Source organism: Grammomys surdaster, unplaced genomic scaffold (assembly GCF_004785775.1).
Source record: "Grammomys surdaster isolate TR1022 unplaced genomic scaffold, NIH_TR_1.0 125889, whole genome shotgun sequence".
NCBI classification, from domain to species: Eukaryota; Metazoa; Chordata; class Mammalia; order Rodentia; family Muridae; genus Grammomys; species Grammomys surdaster.
The window spans coordinates 1,473,881-1,491,780 of record NW_021620714.1 but is presented as its reverse complement, the minus strand read 5'-3'; the positions used below and the strand labels follow the sequence as shown (position 1 = coordinate 1,491,780).

At 47.6% G+C, this 17,900-nt stretch overlaps 1 protein-coding gene across 1 annotated transcript in view; it reads right to left on the bottom strand.

The window, feature by feature from the left end:
- Pdia5 (protein disulfide isomerase family A member 5) overlaps nt 1-17,900 on the bottom strand; it is an 89,085-nt gene that overhangs the window by 32,566 nt on the left and 38,619 nt on the right. Inside the window, exons 7-10 of the mRNA XM_028752280.1 lie at nt 15,250-15,310; nt 10,596-10,663; nt 2,436-2,527; nt 2,277-2,348 (exon numbers count right to left, since the gene is read on the bottom strand). Coding sequence (XP_028608113.1) covers nt 2,277-2,348; nt 2,436-2,527; nt 10,596-10,663; nt 15,250-15,310 — 293 coding nt within the window. The remainder of the gene's footprint in view (nt 1-2,276; nt 2,349-2,435; nt 2,528-10,595; nt 10,664-15,249; nt 15,311-17,900) is intronic.

Below are 17,900 nucleotides of genomic sequence, written 5' to 3'. Positions count from 1 at the left end.
CTCTCTGCCTCTAGTATCCTCCTGGCTCCCCTCCCCATGCCCTGAATAAACTCTATTCTATGGTGTGTGGCTGGTTCCTCAGAGGGAAGGAATGCTTTGGTATGGGCCCGCTGAGACATCCCGTCCCCTCACACCTCACCACACATGCATAGAACATATTCTATATCTTTATCGTTTTATAAACACATCAGTTGGCAATACAGGAACATAGCTGACTCTTGCTGGGGCATGAGGTCAGCATGTCTTGAAAGAAGTGACCTGTCTTTTCTTACTTGAAGAAAGCACTGTGGTGTGCCCCATCACTGAGTGTTCACATCTGTCTAGAGTATGGCTTCAAGGAGGTCAATTTTTCCTTCCTGATAGTTCCGCAGCTCCTTTCTCATCTTGAGACTACAGATACACCAGCTGACAGCAGGGGCTCCTGACCCGGAGGAGAAAGGAGGGGAGAAGGAAAAGATATGTTCGGAAGTGCTCCAGGCAGGCAGCCCTGGAAGTGGGCAGATCAGGTCAGTGGGGGGAGGGGGGGAGAGCAGGTGGGTGTAGAGAGGCAAAGAGAGGCTGGAGGATAGGTGGCAGGCAGGCTCTAGTGGAGACAGCAACTCCACAATGGATCTCCACTGATGAGAGAACCCCCTGTCTAGGATAGCTGTCCGCTCTGAACACATCTCCCTCACCCCATCCCCCACCCTCAAACAAAACCTTATCCTTTGAGAGAAAGAGGTGAGGATGTTTTGAAATGAGAAAAGGTTAGAGACAGGGGAGGGAAGTGGGCAGATTTTATGCTCCGGTGACAAATGAGATTGCTATTTGTTGAAACCTTTTCCCAAGGCGGACAGAGATATGTCAGGCTGTAGGGGAGTGCACGCTTATTATCAAATGAAAAAGGGAAATGGGAAAGCGAAGGCTCGGGTTAAAACAATGAACACATAGTAACAGGGACCGGCCTTCCCAGGCAATAAAGCAACTGACAGGGACTGAGATGTGGAAATGCTTCCAAAAGATAAAAGCTATGCAAACACAGGTGGACTGGTGCTTCATCTCCTGGGCTTCTGGGAGTTAAGGGAGACAGGGTCTCAACCTTCAGAACTCCAACAGAAATCCTTAGAGTTTTGTTTTGTTTTTAATACAAAAATCCATCCTTTTCACAATTTCTGAAAATACATGTCTTGAACCTCTAACTAATTCTTTAACCCTAGGGTTTGCACTCGGGGTCCCCGAGGTAAAGATGCCAATATATATTAATGAGTTGGTGACCGAGGAAGGGATGAATTCTGAATGGGGTCTCAGGGTGTCTCCTGGGGAGCCGGGTCAGCTGTCCTGCCACCTACCATCTCAGACAAGTTGTTCTATCCGTCTGCCATGAAACAAGATAAAAACACCTTCCTGTCAGTCCTACAATGAGTACTGGACAAGAAGCTCTACCGGGTGTTTACAATAGGATCTGTCACAAAGGAGGACCTCCAAACTGCAGTTGCCATTCCTACATGGACGCACAAATAACCACACATGAGAGCAGGGTGGGCACCGGGGAGGGCTACCCTGAGGGCTCCAGGAGAGCTCCAGGAAGGCTCTGGGGAGGTTAGGCAGACTGGACCGCTCAGTGGGGTGATGGACAAGACACACAAGACACGGCAGCTGACCTGGCTCATGTTCGCTAAGATGAGGGATGGGGCCGGCAGAACTGCGTGATTTGATGCCCAGATATCTAATCATATTATAAAACAGGGATTGATGGTTGCCTCGAAGCAGGGTCAGGAAGCAGTGTCTCAGAGTCGAAGGCATTAGAATGTTTCAGAGAAGCTTCACAGCATCTGATACAGTGTTGTTTTTTAAATACACACTCAAGTGACAGTCCTATTTTCAGACAGACCTCCACTGAACTCTCTCAAACTTGACATGCAGGGTGAGAAATACTTCTACCCATCACACAGTTGGGGGGGGGGCATCAATTTGAAAGGGAAGATTTCTGACTTGACTATGCTGCGGCAATCAGCAGGTTAGCTAGCCCCTCCCCATTAAGAAAGAGAGAGAGGTGGGACTCTACAAAAAGGCCCCATCGCTGCCACAGGTCAACGGCTCAGCAAATCCTCATAGCTTCTGCACTCCCTACCAAAGATCCCCAAGGGAAAGCCAGCCATGCAAGCAATCTATCAATCAGTCTTCTCCCTCCTTTGACCTCTTCTCCAGCACAGCACTGTGAGTGAGGGGCTGCCCTTAGCACTGCAGACGCTCCTAGCCCAATCCCCGATGGACCCAAACACAAATGCCCAACTCACCTCTTCAACCATTCCACGATGTCCTCAGCCGTGGACCCATAGTTCTCATACTGGAACAGAAACCGCCCTTTCCTGTGAAAGGCAGAGACAGAGAGGCTCAGCAAGTGACACCAATGCCATCAGGGGGCAGTGCACACCAGAAGGGATCCAGAGACTTACTCAAAATAGCAGATGGTAGGGTAGCCGCGTACATTGTACTCCTCTTTGATGTTCTCGAACTCCGAGGGGTAGACGTTCATCCCAGCCAGTACCTGAAAGAACAGAGACTGGTCTCCAACCATGCGTGGCCGGGGTGGGAGTCACACTGGAAGATGACACATGGGACAAAGCCTTGTAAGGTGGTGTGCAACCAGGGTAACAAGGCTGTCTGAACCAGCCCAAACAACAATAGAGAGCTTTGCAAAAGCCAGGCCCCTGGGTTCTAGGGCTGCCCTCCAGATGGCTGCTCCACAAGAATTTAGAAGTTTGGCCTGATTCTTCCTCCCACCCCCATGGTTCCAGAATTAAGACTCAGACTCAAAATATATTTACAAATACCCTGGCCACATAGCTAGGCTCTTCCCTGACTAGATCATAACTTAGATGAACTCATGTATTCTAATCTTCATTCTGCCACATGGTTGGTTACCTGTGCTCAGGTACCACATGTCCATCTGGTCACATCTTCCCAGGCGAACCTCCCCTACCTGCTCTATCCCAGAATTCTTTTTGCTGCCCAGATGCCCCACCTTCTATTCTACCCTTTTCTATAGGCCGTAGGGTTTTTAATTGACGGGTGATACATCCATACAATATATAAGATATTCTCTCTACAGGAGAAGGACCATTGGAGCAAAAAACAGGGTTCTGTGGGCCTAGAGCATATCCACAGCCACCCAAATACTCAATGTGCCACTTCCTCTCCTAGTGACAACTCGGGCTGATCTAAGTTGCAGAAACAGTGGCTTTTGGACACACTGCGCCTCTCCACAAGGGCCTTGGATGTCTTCCTGAATGTCTCATGTCCTGTCTTCAAACTGCCCACCTAGGCTTACTATAGTAGTCTCAGACTCCATCTCTCATATGTGCATAAGGAGGCCATAGTTCTCATGGTACATAAGAGAAAAGGTATCCACAGAGCCTCTCCCCACTCCTGAGCTTGCCGTGTGACCCCTCTCTTTCTCCTTGCAAGGCCCATACCCCTGGAATGGAATGAAACGCCTGGGTAACTGTGTTACTATTGTGTCTTGGTCCTAAGAAAAATCCAGAATGCAGTGTCTTCTGAAATACCCTTCCTACATTGGGCTGGATTAGGTGCTACAACTTTGAGTCTATTCTCAGGACAGAATGTTATTGAATGGCAAGACACAGGAAGGCTGTTTACAGAGCAGAGCAGCACAGAGGTGAAGGGAGAGAGCATAAAAGGTAATCCGGGAAGCTAAGCATCACCAATTCTAACATACGGACACGGCAAGAAAAGGAGCCTGGTGACTCTGGTCGGCAATGAACTTGATCCTAGTGTTTGTATCCATTTTGAGCTGTGTGGCTTCTGGAAAGTCAGTCGGGCCCCCTGAGGCTCCTTGTTCAAAAAGTGTAGGTGATGTGACTATGGCAGACCTCTTAAGAGAACAGAAGGTGACAAGCCAGGTCAAAGATTTTAAACACAAACTGGTGTTCCATGACATCAGAGTCCTTATTTCCTACAAGCCTTGATTGTCCTGTCATACTGACTGTGCCTTCAGTCCCTTCAGCCCCAGAAGCAGCCGAGTGTTTCTTGTGAAGTGTTTTAAATACCTAGCTTAGTGCCTGGCATACAGCAGACACATAAGTGCTTGCTAATTCATCAGGGTTTCCCCGCCAATCCGTTTTGGGATGGTGTAAAGAACACTGAGCAGAAGCCCTGGAGCTCTCTAAAAGCCACCATGCTCACTCCACTCCCCAGACTGACTCGGTCTGTTCCAGTAATATTTGTCTACTTCAAGGTTCTTTCTTCCTGTCTAATTGATCTCCTTCACATCAGTGCACATTTGCCACAAGATTAATAGCACACATCCTCTTCTTTCATTGCATCACTTCTCTGCACCAAACTTTACAATCCTACTGAACGCAGTGGAAACCCGACTCTGTACTCAGCCCATATGCTCCCTGTCTCCATTCTGAATCCTTCTTTCTTACAAATCTCTTAATTGTACACCTGCTAGGCTCTAGATTTTTTTTTAAATTTATTTACCAAGGAAGAAGACAGTCTAAAATTTCTGCACAGGAAGGAAATTGGCCTGTCTGCCTACTCAGACACCTTGCAAAGCGTGCATAATTTTCTTCCTCCTCTTCTTCCTCCTCCTTCCTCCCTCCTCCTCCTTCCCCGTTCCTTCTCCTTCCCCTTTCCTCTTCCTCATCCTTCTTCCTGTTTCTTCTTCCTTCTCCCCCCTCCTCCTCCCATACCACCCCCAGAGGCTTGGAGCAGTATGCACCATGAGCTCTGGACAGTCACTGAGCTGCAGTCCAAACTCCCCTCCTAGCCTACACATTTCCTCTGACAAGGCTCAGCTGCCTCTCTTGTACCTCAGTTTTCTCGTCTGCAGCAATCTGTGGGCTTTGAGGATTAAGAGACAAAAGTAAAATCTGTTTAAACTCAAGATGAATTCAGTGGTTTTGTTAATATTACGAAGTTTATAACCTGCTCACATTTCCAGAGCATACACTGCCTTTGCATTGTCTGGGCATTCTAGTCCCCAACTGATTGCTGAAGGTGCCTATTCCCTACTGTGTGGTACCATTAAAGATTCATTCCTCTGTTTAGACAAAAAACAATCTCATCTCCCAGGTAGCCTTTGGAAAATACCTCTGCCTGGCTTATCATTTAATCTCAAGATTCCATAGTACTTCTGGGTCATTTGGGTGACAATGAATAGTTAATGGGGGGTGTATGTTTGTGTGTATTTACACTCGAATGTACTGTGAGAAAGGATCTCATGGTGTAACTCTGCCTGTCCTGTAATTAACTATGTAGACCAGACTAGCCTTGAACTCATGAGATTCTCCTGCCTCTGTCTTGCTGCCACTACACCTAGGAAGATGTGTATTTTTGGAGCAACATGTAGAACACTTTTAGAGTTAGTTTTTGAAGCCAAAAAGGAAAACAGCTACTCCTGGTACAAGATGATAAAGAGGCCACAGCTTCTAGTGAACATGCAGTCGGTATGCCCAACAGGCTCGTCTTGTTTAATCCTTGGCTAGGAAAAATCTCAGAGGCTGCACAGTGGGGGAAGTTCAGAAGCTATTGGTTCAAGTAGAATCAAATGGCCAAGGGAAATGAAGCTTGGTCTACAGCAGGACACACTCCCCTAACCCACTCTAAGTTTCTACCTACCTGGACTGAAGAATAAACAGAACCAGAAGAGCAAAGGCTATAAGCAAGTTAGCCAGAGTCACTTTGGAAAAGGGTTTAGTTATCGATGCATTTGGGACTCCTTCAGGTGTGGCAGAGAATTACTGAAGTCAAAGAAAGCATTACTACCCAGCTGCGTTTCTGTGAAATACAGTCATTCCTCAGTATCCACTGAAATTGGAAAAAACACCAGGACACAGAAATCTTGGGATTCTTGTCTCTTCTATAAAAGGGAGTAGCATATGCACATACCCTATAGAAACTCTTTCATATGCCCCAAATTATCTCCCAAACAGAAGACAATGTAGATGCTAAATAGTTGTGATAGTATATGGCTTAAGGGATAAAGAAAAAAAAAAGTCTGTACATATTCAATACAGAAGCATTTCCCCCAAAGTATCTTAGATCCACTATTGGCTGAACCCACAGATGCAGAGCCCCAGAATACACCGGGTGAATGCACAGGACAGTGCAGGTTGTCAGGGAAGAACTGTAGGTCAGGGGGACCTACAAGGGAATATCAGTAGCCTTCAACAAACACCTACGTGGCCAGGTAGAGCCTGATCCAAGATGGTGGATGTAGACAAGATAATGTGAGAAGGTATGATTGCCGAGGTGCGGGTCACACTACTGAGGAGCCAGGCAGCTCAGTAAGGGGCCTGAAGGAGGGCTACTCACAGTCAGACAGAGAGAAGCTAAGTTTTATTTTAACCACTGCATTCAGGAAGAGAGGGGAAATCAGACTGTAATGCTGTGTAAGCTATAGGACATGCGGTACTGGAGCTTAGGAGATGAGCCTGGGCAGAAGCGAGGGCACAGAGAAGATCACGAGGGGACTAAAGCAAGACAAGGAGAGCACAGGCACAGTCTGTGAATGCAGAGAGAGTGTAGCGAGAACGCAGGCCTTGGAGGCGCCTCCTCCTAGAGGACCTGAAGAATGGACGCAGGGCAGTTAGGAGGAGGTGGACGTCATTGTTCCATAGCTTATACATGTCCTCCTCACCCCCCAGTGGGCTAGCATCCTCCCCATTCCCATTTCAGAGCTAGGTCAATGGAAGATCCAAGACTCAGAAGCTCACTCAAGAACTCCCGGCTAGGCAACGACTGAGTGCCAGCACCAAACCTGACCTATGTAAATCTCTTACCAGGCCTGTTCCACTTTGGTTTCATATCCACTCTGGCCCATCGTGGCCAAGGCTAACACGAAACTGAAGATGCTCAAAGGCCCAGTGGGATCTTGGATAAGGACAAGGCCGGGAGGGGAAGCACACTTATGCAGTTGAACCAGGGAGCAGCTTAGCTGAGTACGGTCAATTAGTTAGCAGCAGGGAGGACTGATGCTCGTGACTCACCACTGCTCAATGACAGTGCCGAAGGGTCACATTTGAGTTTGGAAAATGGCAAAGGGGGGCGTGACTTCCTGTATGACATCATCAGGTTGGACACCTCCCAAGCTCCGTAGCAGAAGGCAACTTCTGACCCTTACCACAGGCACAGCCAGAGAAAGGAACTCAAAGATGACAGAGATGGAGAGGAAGGAGGCTGGATGCCCTAGACCAGCTGGATTTTAGCGGTGGGGAAGGCAAGCCTTTGATTCCTGAGGTGAACAGTCTATATCAGCCCCGCTATGCTCTGTGTGCAAAGGCAGAAAGCAATCAACACCTCTGGGTTGCTCAGTCCTCCAGTCATGTGCATGGCTTCTGGGAAGGTACTACTGTACACTGAGTCCCAGCCCAGAAACCAGGGCTCTTCCCACTTTAAGTAGCTAGTGAAGGGACAGAATGTTATAAAAGCTGATTTCCTAATAAACTAAAGTAGAAATGGAATAAAACAAACCTCTAGCAAGAAAAACACACAAGAAAGGAAACATGAGTTTATACGACAGATGCCCTGGGCAGAGATAACTCATACAAGGCCTTCATTCCACTGCTAAATTTAAGAACAAGCTTCCCTGTTTTCTGATAATGTCACTGGTCAGTGGTTCTCGACCTTCCTAACACTGCAACCCTTTAATATAGTTCCTCATGTTGTGGTGATCCCGAACCATAAAATTATTTTCGTTGCTACTTCATAACTGTAATTTTGCTACTGTTAGGAACTGTAATGGTGTCTGTGGTTTCTGATTGTCTTAGTTAGAGTTTTACTGCTGTGAACAGATACCGTGACCAGGGCAACTCTTATAAGGACAATATTTAATTGGGGCTGGCTTACAGGTTCAGAGGTTTGGTCCATTATCATCAATTCGGGAACATGGCAGCATCCAGACAAGCATGGTGCAGGAGGAGCTGAGAGATACATCTTCATCTGAAGGCTGCTAGCAGAATACTGGTCTCCAGGCAGCTGGGATGAGGGTCTTAACGCCCACATCCACAGTGATACACCTACTTCAACAAGGCCTCACTTCCTAATGGTGCCATTTCCTGGGCTGAGCATATACAAATCATAACACCCATGGCCTTAGGTGATTCCTCTAAAAGGGTCATTTGACACCTCACCCTGGAGTTGTGACCCACAACTCAGGTCATAGGTGGAACTAGAAAGGGCAACTTTTAGATCTCTAGATTGGGTTCAGGAAGGAAGAACAGGTCCCCTGAACACAAGCACACTTCAGGGCCAACTTCACAGGAACAGCCTGGTATAAGTCCTTGGCCAAGGGCTAAGTCCCTAACCTACAAGCCTCCTTCTGACTGTGTAGCTGAGTTTAATAACCAATACTCTGGATTCCTTTAGAAGGAGAGCAAATCATTCTAGATAAACACAGAGCCTAAAATAAATAAAAAAAAAAAACAGGAGTGATACTCTCTCCACTCCCCAACTAGTCAGCTGGACTGGGTACCTTGAGGAAACACACTTGACTTGAACACAGTTCCTGCTTCCAGGAAGCCCAAAGATCATAACTGTATTAAATGATAATGTGGTATGATGCAGAAACAGAGGTGGGCCTGTATGTGGGGCACAGACAAGTCCTGTGGCAGTGTGGCAGGGCCCTGGGGGGGACACTGAGGTGGACAGTGAGGCTGTATCTGAGGAAGGTTCAGAAAGTGCATATGGTTGAAACTGACTGGGCTTAATTCATATTCTGATTTGAGGCTTGAGTTATTTATCTGACAGTTCCACAGAGTTTGGAAGTCAAGCTGAGCAGTTTGGAGTGTACACGGGCACAGGCAAGAAGGAGAACATGGTGGGTAATTAAGTCTTTTCTCCAGGCTAAATAATCTTAAAATATGGTATCTATTGAGGCCCCAAAACTGTGCAGTGAAATTTCCCTAGAGTGATGTATATGTACCTCAAGGCCAAACGTCTTCAGGCAAGCTACTAAAAATTCATTAGTGAGAAGCAAGTAGGACCACGGTGTTGCCCCAGAATGAGGTCACAGAGAAACCAATGGTTCCTGTAAATCAACCCTGCAGCCCGATTGCAGGCAATCCCCCTGTCTACATGATACCACTTACACTGACTTTGAACTAATCCCCACTTAATTTGATCCATAAAGATTGGGATGCTGTTTCAAGACTTCAGATCTCCTATAATGGGATGTGGGCCAGACTCATTGAGATGGCTCCTCTGATAACCTTCTGTGAGTGGTGTATAGATTTTTCCATGCTCCTAAGAGCAGCAGATGCTTTGCTTGCTGCCACCAAAAACGTTACTTATGGTTAAGTGCAGAAATGGACAAACATACCAGAGAAGCAGTCAAGGCAGGGTAGGTATCTGCACACCTAGGTTCACAGCCTCTTTCGTAACAGCCAAGAGCTAGAAGCAACTCAAATGTCTGCTGAACGTTAAACAGATAAGCAATGGGTGTGTGTACATGTGTGTATATTACACAGCTGGTCTGTGTACATGTGTGTGTGTTACACAGCTGGTCTGTATACATGTGTCTGTGTGTGTTACACAGCTTTAAAAAGGAAATGGTGTCATACACTACAACACAGGTGGACTGGAAGACATCACGCTAAACAAAATAAGCCAGTTACAAATGATAAATACTATATGATTTCACTTTAATGAGGGAATCTAATCTCAAAATCATGGAAACAGAAAACAGAACAATCTCTATGAAGGGTGGGGGGAGGAGCAAAGAGGAAGTTTATGTTGAGAGCAAGGTTTCAGTTTTCTAAGATGAAGACTCAGAGACCGGTTTCACCACAACGTGAACATACTCAGGTCTGTAGTTTATGTGTATCTGAGATAGTTAGCGTTTAACAAGTGTGCTCCTTAGTATGGGAAGCAGACAGACTCACGGCAGAGGACACACCGGCCGGAGGGAGCCTTCTGTGGTGGAACTCAGCCCACTTCGCCCTCTCAGCTGAATGCCCACATCAGTACCATCCTGCTTGTTCTGGCTTCTCTGAAGAACTGCTTCCCTGATGGTTTCTCCTCCTGTGTCCCCTAAAAGTAGGCTTCCCTGGGACCCGCTTTTCTCCTTCCTTCTTTTGGAGATTGTCCATAGTCTTGGTTCTGCAGCTCTCCTGTCTGGGCTTGTTTGCTACTTTCTGCTCTGCTTCCTGACCCCCACCCTCCACCCCCTAACACAGAGCCCAAGACCTAGGGCAAGCATGGTTTCCATTGAGTCTGCTCTGAAATCATGTACAGCTAGCTCTGTTTCAGTGTATCCCTAGTACCACCAACCCCCTTCTTTGCCAATGGACTCCCCGCTCAGCAACTGCCACATGCACTCTGGACCCCAATGCCTGAAATGCTAGACTTCAGATGTCCTGCCCTTGCCCCTTGGCCCTGGTTTGCTGCCTTCCTCATGTGCCATCACTGGCCTTTGACAGGTACCAAACATTCCTGCTCTGTAAACACTGTGATGTTAGTTCTCCACCTTCACACAACAGGTCTCAGAAGCAACCTGGACAGCAGGAGATAGCCTCACAGATCAGAGCCTGTCCTCTCCATCCAATCCTGGCCCTAAGTCAGAACACCAGCCCCCACAGCGCCTTACTTACAATGTGGCCTCGCACTTGGGTGGCGGCCTTCTGGAAATGTGGCATGATCCTCTTGCACATGCTGCACCCTGTTACAGGCAGAAGAAAAAACCAAACCCAGTTATAATGATGGTGGAGTCTGAGCTCCGCTCCCAGCCCTCAAACCAAGCCAGCAGCCACCCACAAACATCTCTACCATCTCCACATACATTGGGAAGCTCAGGGCCATCCTGGGCCCTGTGGAACCCAACAGGATAGAAAGCAAAGGCCTGGCTGCCAGAATTCACAGGCACAGAACAAGACTCCTAGTGTCTACATGAGATAAGCAAAGGTATCAGCAAGAAGAGCAAAGCCCACAGTGGTTCAGTGTGGCTGAACAGCTTCACAGCAACGCAGGGAGCCAGGACAGATGTTCAGAGCAACCTCCTACATGCACAGCTAAAAGATGCCCTTCTTACTCAGTCAGGGATGGCAAATGAACCAGAGTCAAATGTCACTAGAAAGGAAAAATTGTGACTATGAGTACAATGACTTTTGGGACTTTCATGCCTCTTTTCTCTTCCATTTACAAGCATAATTAGGCAATAAACTCGAGGCAGCCCCAGCGTGAAAGGTGCTGGCTCTTGCAGGTGGGGAGGGCCCTGAGCCAGCACTTGGGACTTAGACGCTAATCTTTACTCTGGCTGCCGATGGCCTTGGCCACATTACCTCCTTTCTGGGCTGTTCCTCCTTCTGGCAAATGGAGGAGGCGGAGAACAAATCCTAGCCTTCCTGACTCTGCACAGGAGCCTGTGGCTCTCCCACGTCTCTACAGTCTGAATGGTCATACTCCTCTCTTGGGGTGGTGATGCACCCACACCAGCATTGTTAGATTTGTGGCAAACATCCACTATTGCTTCAGAGCAAGCTTGATACAAACTTGCCCCTTCATCTAAACCCAAACAGAGAAGGCCACACTTCCGCACTGACCCCACTGGGCACAAGGTCTAGTTTCCTCTGGCACCAGGAATTATGACATGCCAAGCTGTTACCGTTTCTGTCAGCTAGCCTGCTGCAGAGAAGCTTTGAGAGGTATTATCTGAAGGCCACAGAAACCAAGGCTGACTAGAACTATGGTCAGGTGGGTTCTTGTCTCAAAAAGCAAGGCCATGCCTTGATTGGTGGCAGGCTGACAAGCTCACACCTTGGAAAGCTGTAAGCCAAGAATACAGGTGGGAGGGGACTTCTCACTTTCCAAGGGCAGACAGAGGGGAGGGGGGTGAGAAAGGAGAGATGGGATGGGAGAAAGGAGAGGGGACGGGGAGAGGGAGAAAGGGAGAGAGAGGAAGGAGTGTCTGTGCATCTGTCTCTGTGTGTGTGTGTCTGTTTGTCCTCTTCCTGGAATTGTCCAACCCTTCCTCGTAACAAATCTACTAGGAGAGGCACCGATGCAAAAAATTCTGACAGAACACTACTGATGCCCTTCAGCCTTCTCTCCAACATTCCTGCCTGACAGAAGGGCACCCAGACACAACCTCTACCACAGGCTACAAACCCTGAGTCTGTGAAATGGTCCTGGGAAGACAAGTGGCTCTCTTTTGCTGGCTGGTCACCCTAGCATGGACACTTTTAGTGGCAACACAGGTTGGGGGATGACGCTGCCCTTGCTGTGGAGACTCCCGAAGGAAAACAGAAACCGGGCTGTGCTCTAGTGGAAACATGCAAGCCATTGGCCATGGTAGAGAAAGCAGGAGACTGCGGAGAGACACACTCTGCTCCAGGGAATAAGACCCCATTTGCATCTGTCTGCCCCTGACCCCTGAGGGACATCGGATGCTGGACAAGTGAATCTGTGTCTCTTGAAGGTTACGGGACTCCGGCTATGCCCATCTGTGAAGACTGTGCCTGCCCCACGGGTACTGAACCACTAGCAGAGTGAGCAGGGCCTGCCCCAGCAGGGGCTGCTCAGTGCCCAAGGGGGCATCTCAGTTCAGCACAGGGTACAAGTCAGCTCCCATCCAGAGAGCTACTTCCATGGAGTAAAGGGATGTCACATCATTCCAGGAGGAAAGTAAGAGTACATAAGGCGTCTCTCTTCCACTTCACTGCCTCTTTCTCAGATGCTAAGTGTGCTTGCCCACCAGCCTAGCCAGTCATCAGGAGCAAATCTGACCCCCTGTCCCCACAAGTGCGGCCTCTCTTCCAACTCTGCCCATTTGTAGCCTACAGCAAAAATACTCCCCAGCTGTCCCAGGGGCAGAGGCTGGCAGTTCTGTGACAAGAAGGTCCTGGGGGATAGGGAAGAACAGGAAACCCCAGGGTAACCCCATTTCCAATCTACCTACAAAAACAGAGCTGGTACCATGCTTCCCACCTAAGCTTCTCTTCCTGAGATTCAACGGCAAGGTAGGGGACTAGGTTAGACTGATCATCACTCTGGAAGCCCCAAGCCTGGAGCAGACAAGCCTTTTTATTTTCTCATTAATTCAGTGAACAAACATTTACTGAGAAAGCAGCAGGGCCTGGGGACCCAGATGCCTTGTCACAGCTAAAGGCTCCCACAGTCTCTGGGTTTATTCATCCACGTGTAATCACAAGATCAGAGCCCTGACAGATTGCCCGGTGAGGGGATGGCTGTGACTCCCACGAGTGGGGCCACAGCAGCTGGGTCGGTCTAGGTATAATAAAACCCTGTGTTAGTTTCACTAAACACACATACATAACAAAAAGGAGCTGGGGGGGGGGGTCCCTGGGACCTTGGAGGCTGTCCAATCTGACCCTCCGTGGGAAGTTTAACTTAGCAAGTCAGTTTTCTTCTTCCATTCCCACCACTAATATGCTCGGTGACACCTTTGAGCTCCCGTCCCTCCAGCCTCAGCTGCCTGTTATTAAAGACGATCTCTGCTGCAATGAGCAGCCCAGGCCCACTGCCAGGAAGCCCGAGAGAGCGGGTGGGGCCGATGCCACAAACATCGGGCTGCTAGTGCTAGTGAACGCGCTTTTAAAATGATGGATGGGGTTGCCGGGAGCCTGGGGTGGCTTGGACCACGGTCCTGCCTCCTGGCATGCACTGCCCGGCAACACACACGTCCAGTTTCAGTTCATCAGTGTGCTGAATCCTAGAGCTTGAGACAAACCAAAGGAGGCCCACTCCTCCAGACGCCAAAGAGGAAGGGTAATTTCTGAAGTAATCTGCAGCTGAATGGTTAATCAGGTCCTCAGAAAAGAGGGGAGGAAAACTGCTGAGACCTGCTAATGAACATTAATAGACAATGAGCTATGTTGTAAAACTTCAGACATGGCATAACTGGGCTCTTCCTACACTCAAAAGCACCTTTGAGGCCAAGAGGATTTTGGGAGGAGGTTGGGTCTGGATAGAGACTGTTGTGTTGTCATGGTGAACAAAGTACAGGCTCAATCAGGCAAAGCCACCAGAACCCTGAGGAGGCATCTGGCCAGAGGTTCACACAGCACAGAGAACAGGGCAAGGGCCTCCACTCAGGGAGCTTCCAGGAAGGTAGACGTTAGACAGGTTTTCGAGAGTCAACAGAAGCCTGATGCCACCACAGACTGTGCCAGCCACCCTCACTACTCAAACTCCTGTCCATAACTCCCTCCCACAACTAACAATCCCTTCTGGTTTCCGGAAGGGCATGTGTGGCCCCAGAGTCATAGCTCAGAGCCTCACCAGGTCCAATCATCATAAGAGTTGGGAGTATGTGTCCATAGGAGGGGTTAGACAGCACTTCCTTGAGACTGTTTCTCTGTTACTAGTATTTAATCAGCTGACCAGCAGCCATAGATGGTGTGCCAATGTACAGACATGGCTGTGTTCCAATCAAACTTTATGATACAAACAGTAAGCTACGGAGCCACAGTTTGCTGATCCACATCAGGGGCTTACGAAGCAGCAGGCATAGCAAACAATTTCCCAATAAAACAGAATATACTATTCATCTGGTACCGGACTCAGCACGTGGTAAGGGTGACTATGGTTTTGTGACACAGCCGCAGCTTATTTACATGTAATTTACATATATTTGTAGTGCTGGCTGGTGATGTAAAGTCTGTATTACAAGTCTGTAAATGCAGTTAAAAGGCGGGGGAAGCCTATTCTCTGACAAGGGTGGAAACTGAGCCCAGAGAGGTTGAGCTTGGCTAAACTCATCTAGTTCACTGGGAGCCAGCTGGCCTCAGACTCTGAATCTTCCCCCTGCCACCTCAGCTGTCCTTTGGTCATTTCTCACAGCCTCTGTCCTCAGACAGCTATGGAGCCCAAGTCCCCAGGTCCTACTTCCTCTCACCCCAGTCCCCTGCTCCTGCCAGATACCAGCAGTGCTGAGGGAGCCGGTGTCCCAGAGGCAGGCAGGCTTGGGGTGGAGAGGAGTGGCAAGTCCAAGAGCTTAAGGCAGGGCTGCAGGAGAACAACAGCACACACTGAGATGGAGGGCACACTGCAGACCCAAGAGCCAGAGGTGCAAGAAAGCACAGCTAACTAGACAAGACAGCCGGTAGTGTTCAGGGTGCAGAGGGCAGGAGGTTGCCAATTCCAGTGGGGAGAGAGAGGAAGAGGACAGCAGGAAGATGGGAATCAATAGGAAGGCCATGAGGTGGAGAGACCAGGGTCCTAGGCAACCCTGGCTGCCCACCACAAGCAAAGCCTAAGTAGACTCTGACCCAAGGAGCATTCACTTACAGGGAGCATAGAACATCATGAGCAGTGGCTTCTCTTCTTTCTTCAGGAGCCGTCTGAAGTCCTGAGGCACAAAGAGAAAGAAACAAGAGGTCACACACAAGAAAACAGCATGGAGGCTCAGGCCACCTTTGCCCCAGAACCCAGTGATAGGAGGAACAGAGGTGTATGCTTCAGAATCCACATGAGACTCAGTCACAGCCCAACAAGAGATGGAAGAACCTTGGGGTGCTCTATCCTAGACCACTCTGTAATCAGAGAGAAGGAAACAGGCTCTCAGAGAGGACAACTGGTTCTTCCAAATCACTTGGTGAGGTGAAGTAGCCAGGACCAACTACTGACTTTCAGCTCCATCTATAAAAGCTGAAGACATTTTTCTGTGAGACGACTGAACAGGCCAGCCCTCCATGTGATTTTGAGAATGATTATGTCTCAGGAAAGGGATCTGCTAGCTGAAGTAACAGACTGTGAGCCCATATCTGGTACTCTCTTCCCTGGCTTCAGCTCGACCACCACTGTGGGTCCATGGGTCCACAGTGCCCTGAAGGACATGAAAGCCTGGCCACAGCCCAGGGCCTCATAAACAAGATCATTTGTATTTGTGAAAGTTAGGTCAGCACCTGGCACATTATTTGAGAACATAAAGTGATCTGTTAAATAAATTTAGTAAATATAAAAAGCAAAAGGGTTGTCACAAGGCTTGGAACAACTGGCTAGAGACTCCCTCTCCAATGAGAGCCAACGAAGGACGAGGAAATCAGGCCGGCTGAGGGCTGCAGCGAGCACTGCCACAGAGCATACTGTGATTACAGTAAGTTCCTCTAACCAGCTTTCTCAGAAGAAAATTAGAGGCTTTTTCTCTTGAATAATAAGGAAAATAAGAGAAAATTTACAAATGCATCTTACTGACAGCAACATGGCATTAAGTAAATAAACGACAGCAGATTCCACACAATAGAGTCCAATGGCAGCATTAAAACCGAGGAGAGGCATATTTAATGTCACAGTGAGATGTGAGTGTTACACTGGGGGAGGGGAGGGGAGCTTTACAGCACAGCATATATATGCAATGACGGTTCTTCTGAGTAAAAATATTTATGTATGCATTACCTTAAAAGCCTGGAAGCCTACAAAAATATCAGTAGTGGGTCATCTTCAATGAAAAGACAGGGTGATTTGTGGCTTTCTTTTATGCATAAGCTATACTTTCTAGCTATTCAACAGTAAATGTATATTACTTAAATTTTTTTTAGCTAGATAAAAAAGATTTTAATTGGGGGGAGAATCTAAAATGTTCTGAAAAAAAATCTTGAAAAGCTTATTTACACTCACAGAGAGGTCAGGCATTTGTTTTAAAACAGAATTGTAATCAGATGTTAACCTAAATAACAACCAAAGAAGGGAGCTTTAAGAAGCCATGGTACTTGGGCTAGGGATGTAGCTCGGTAGGAGGAAGTCTGCTCAGCACACACAAGGCCCAGGCTTGATTCTTAACACTGGGGGAAAAAATCATGGTGCTTATTTGGGAGTAGCAGATGTTGAGTCTGCCAAGGAACCAAGGGCATAATGTAAGAGACACTTCAACAGTAAAATGAAGATTTTGTAAGTTGGGTATTTGAGATTGGTACTGAGAGGCTGGACAGATATCTCCACAGAGGCATCCCTGTGTAAGGTTGTGGCAGCCTTGTAAAGTGGCCCTGGAGAGTCTTCCACAGCTTTATTCAATTTTTAATTTTTTTTTGAGGTGAAGTTAAGGCTTAAAACATGACTACATTTTGAAATTAATAACCTTCACACAGATATTTGGCTCTAACTTGGGATAAAAGATAGAAACACTTTAAAAATTATCTTCTGGGATCTATGCAATAAAAACCCAATAAAAGATGTGAGAGGGAAAGGTTTGGTTATATCTAGCCTATAAAAATTTGGGCTCACAGCCAGGCATAGTGGCACATGCCTTTAATCCCAGATCACAGGAGACAGATCTCTGTGAGTTCAAGACCAGCCTGGTCTATATTTCAAATTCCAGGACAGCCAGAGCTACATAGTGAGACCTTGTCTTGAAAACAAAACAAAACAAAACAAAAAAATTGGAGCTCACATCATTAATAATGAATTACAATGGAAAGTACTGAAAAGTATGGAATTTTAAGCTTACAAACTAAACCACTAATTTAACTTGAATATTGAACCTTAAGCTATTCGTGGGGATTCTAACTTCAAAAAAGCAGCTATATCTTCTGTTTTTGCAAAAGAGAGAACAGCACAGAGAATAACAACAGGACTATGGACAGAAGTGAAAAAAAAATCTTAATATTCTTACAGTTACAGAAGACAGTAATAGGATGGGTAGGGGTGCCTCGCAGTTGCTTTCCATCACTGTGGAACAATCGGATTGCCTGTTCTCTTCACAGTACTCAATCCACAGGCTCCGGACACCCATATCTTACTCTACCTGACCCCAGTGCCAGCTGCTTTCTAAAAATCTTCACCTTCTAGGTGTCAAGCCTGACACTTTCTGCCTAGATCTGGCATCTAGTACTTTAAACTGATTTCTGGGTGGGCCACAATGACCATAGATGATCCCACCGTTTAGGAAGGAAGGAAGGAAGGAAGGAAGGAAGGAAGGAAGGAAGGAAGGAAGGAGGGAAGGA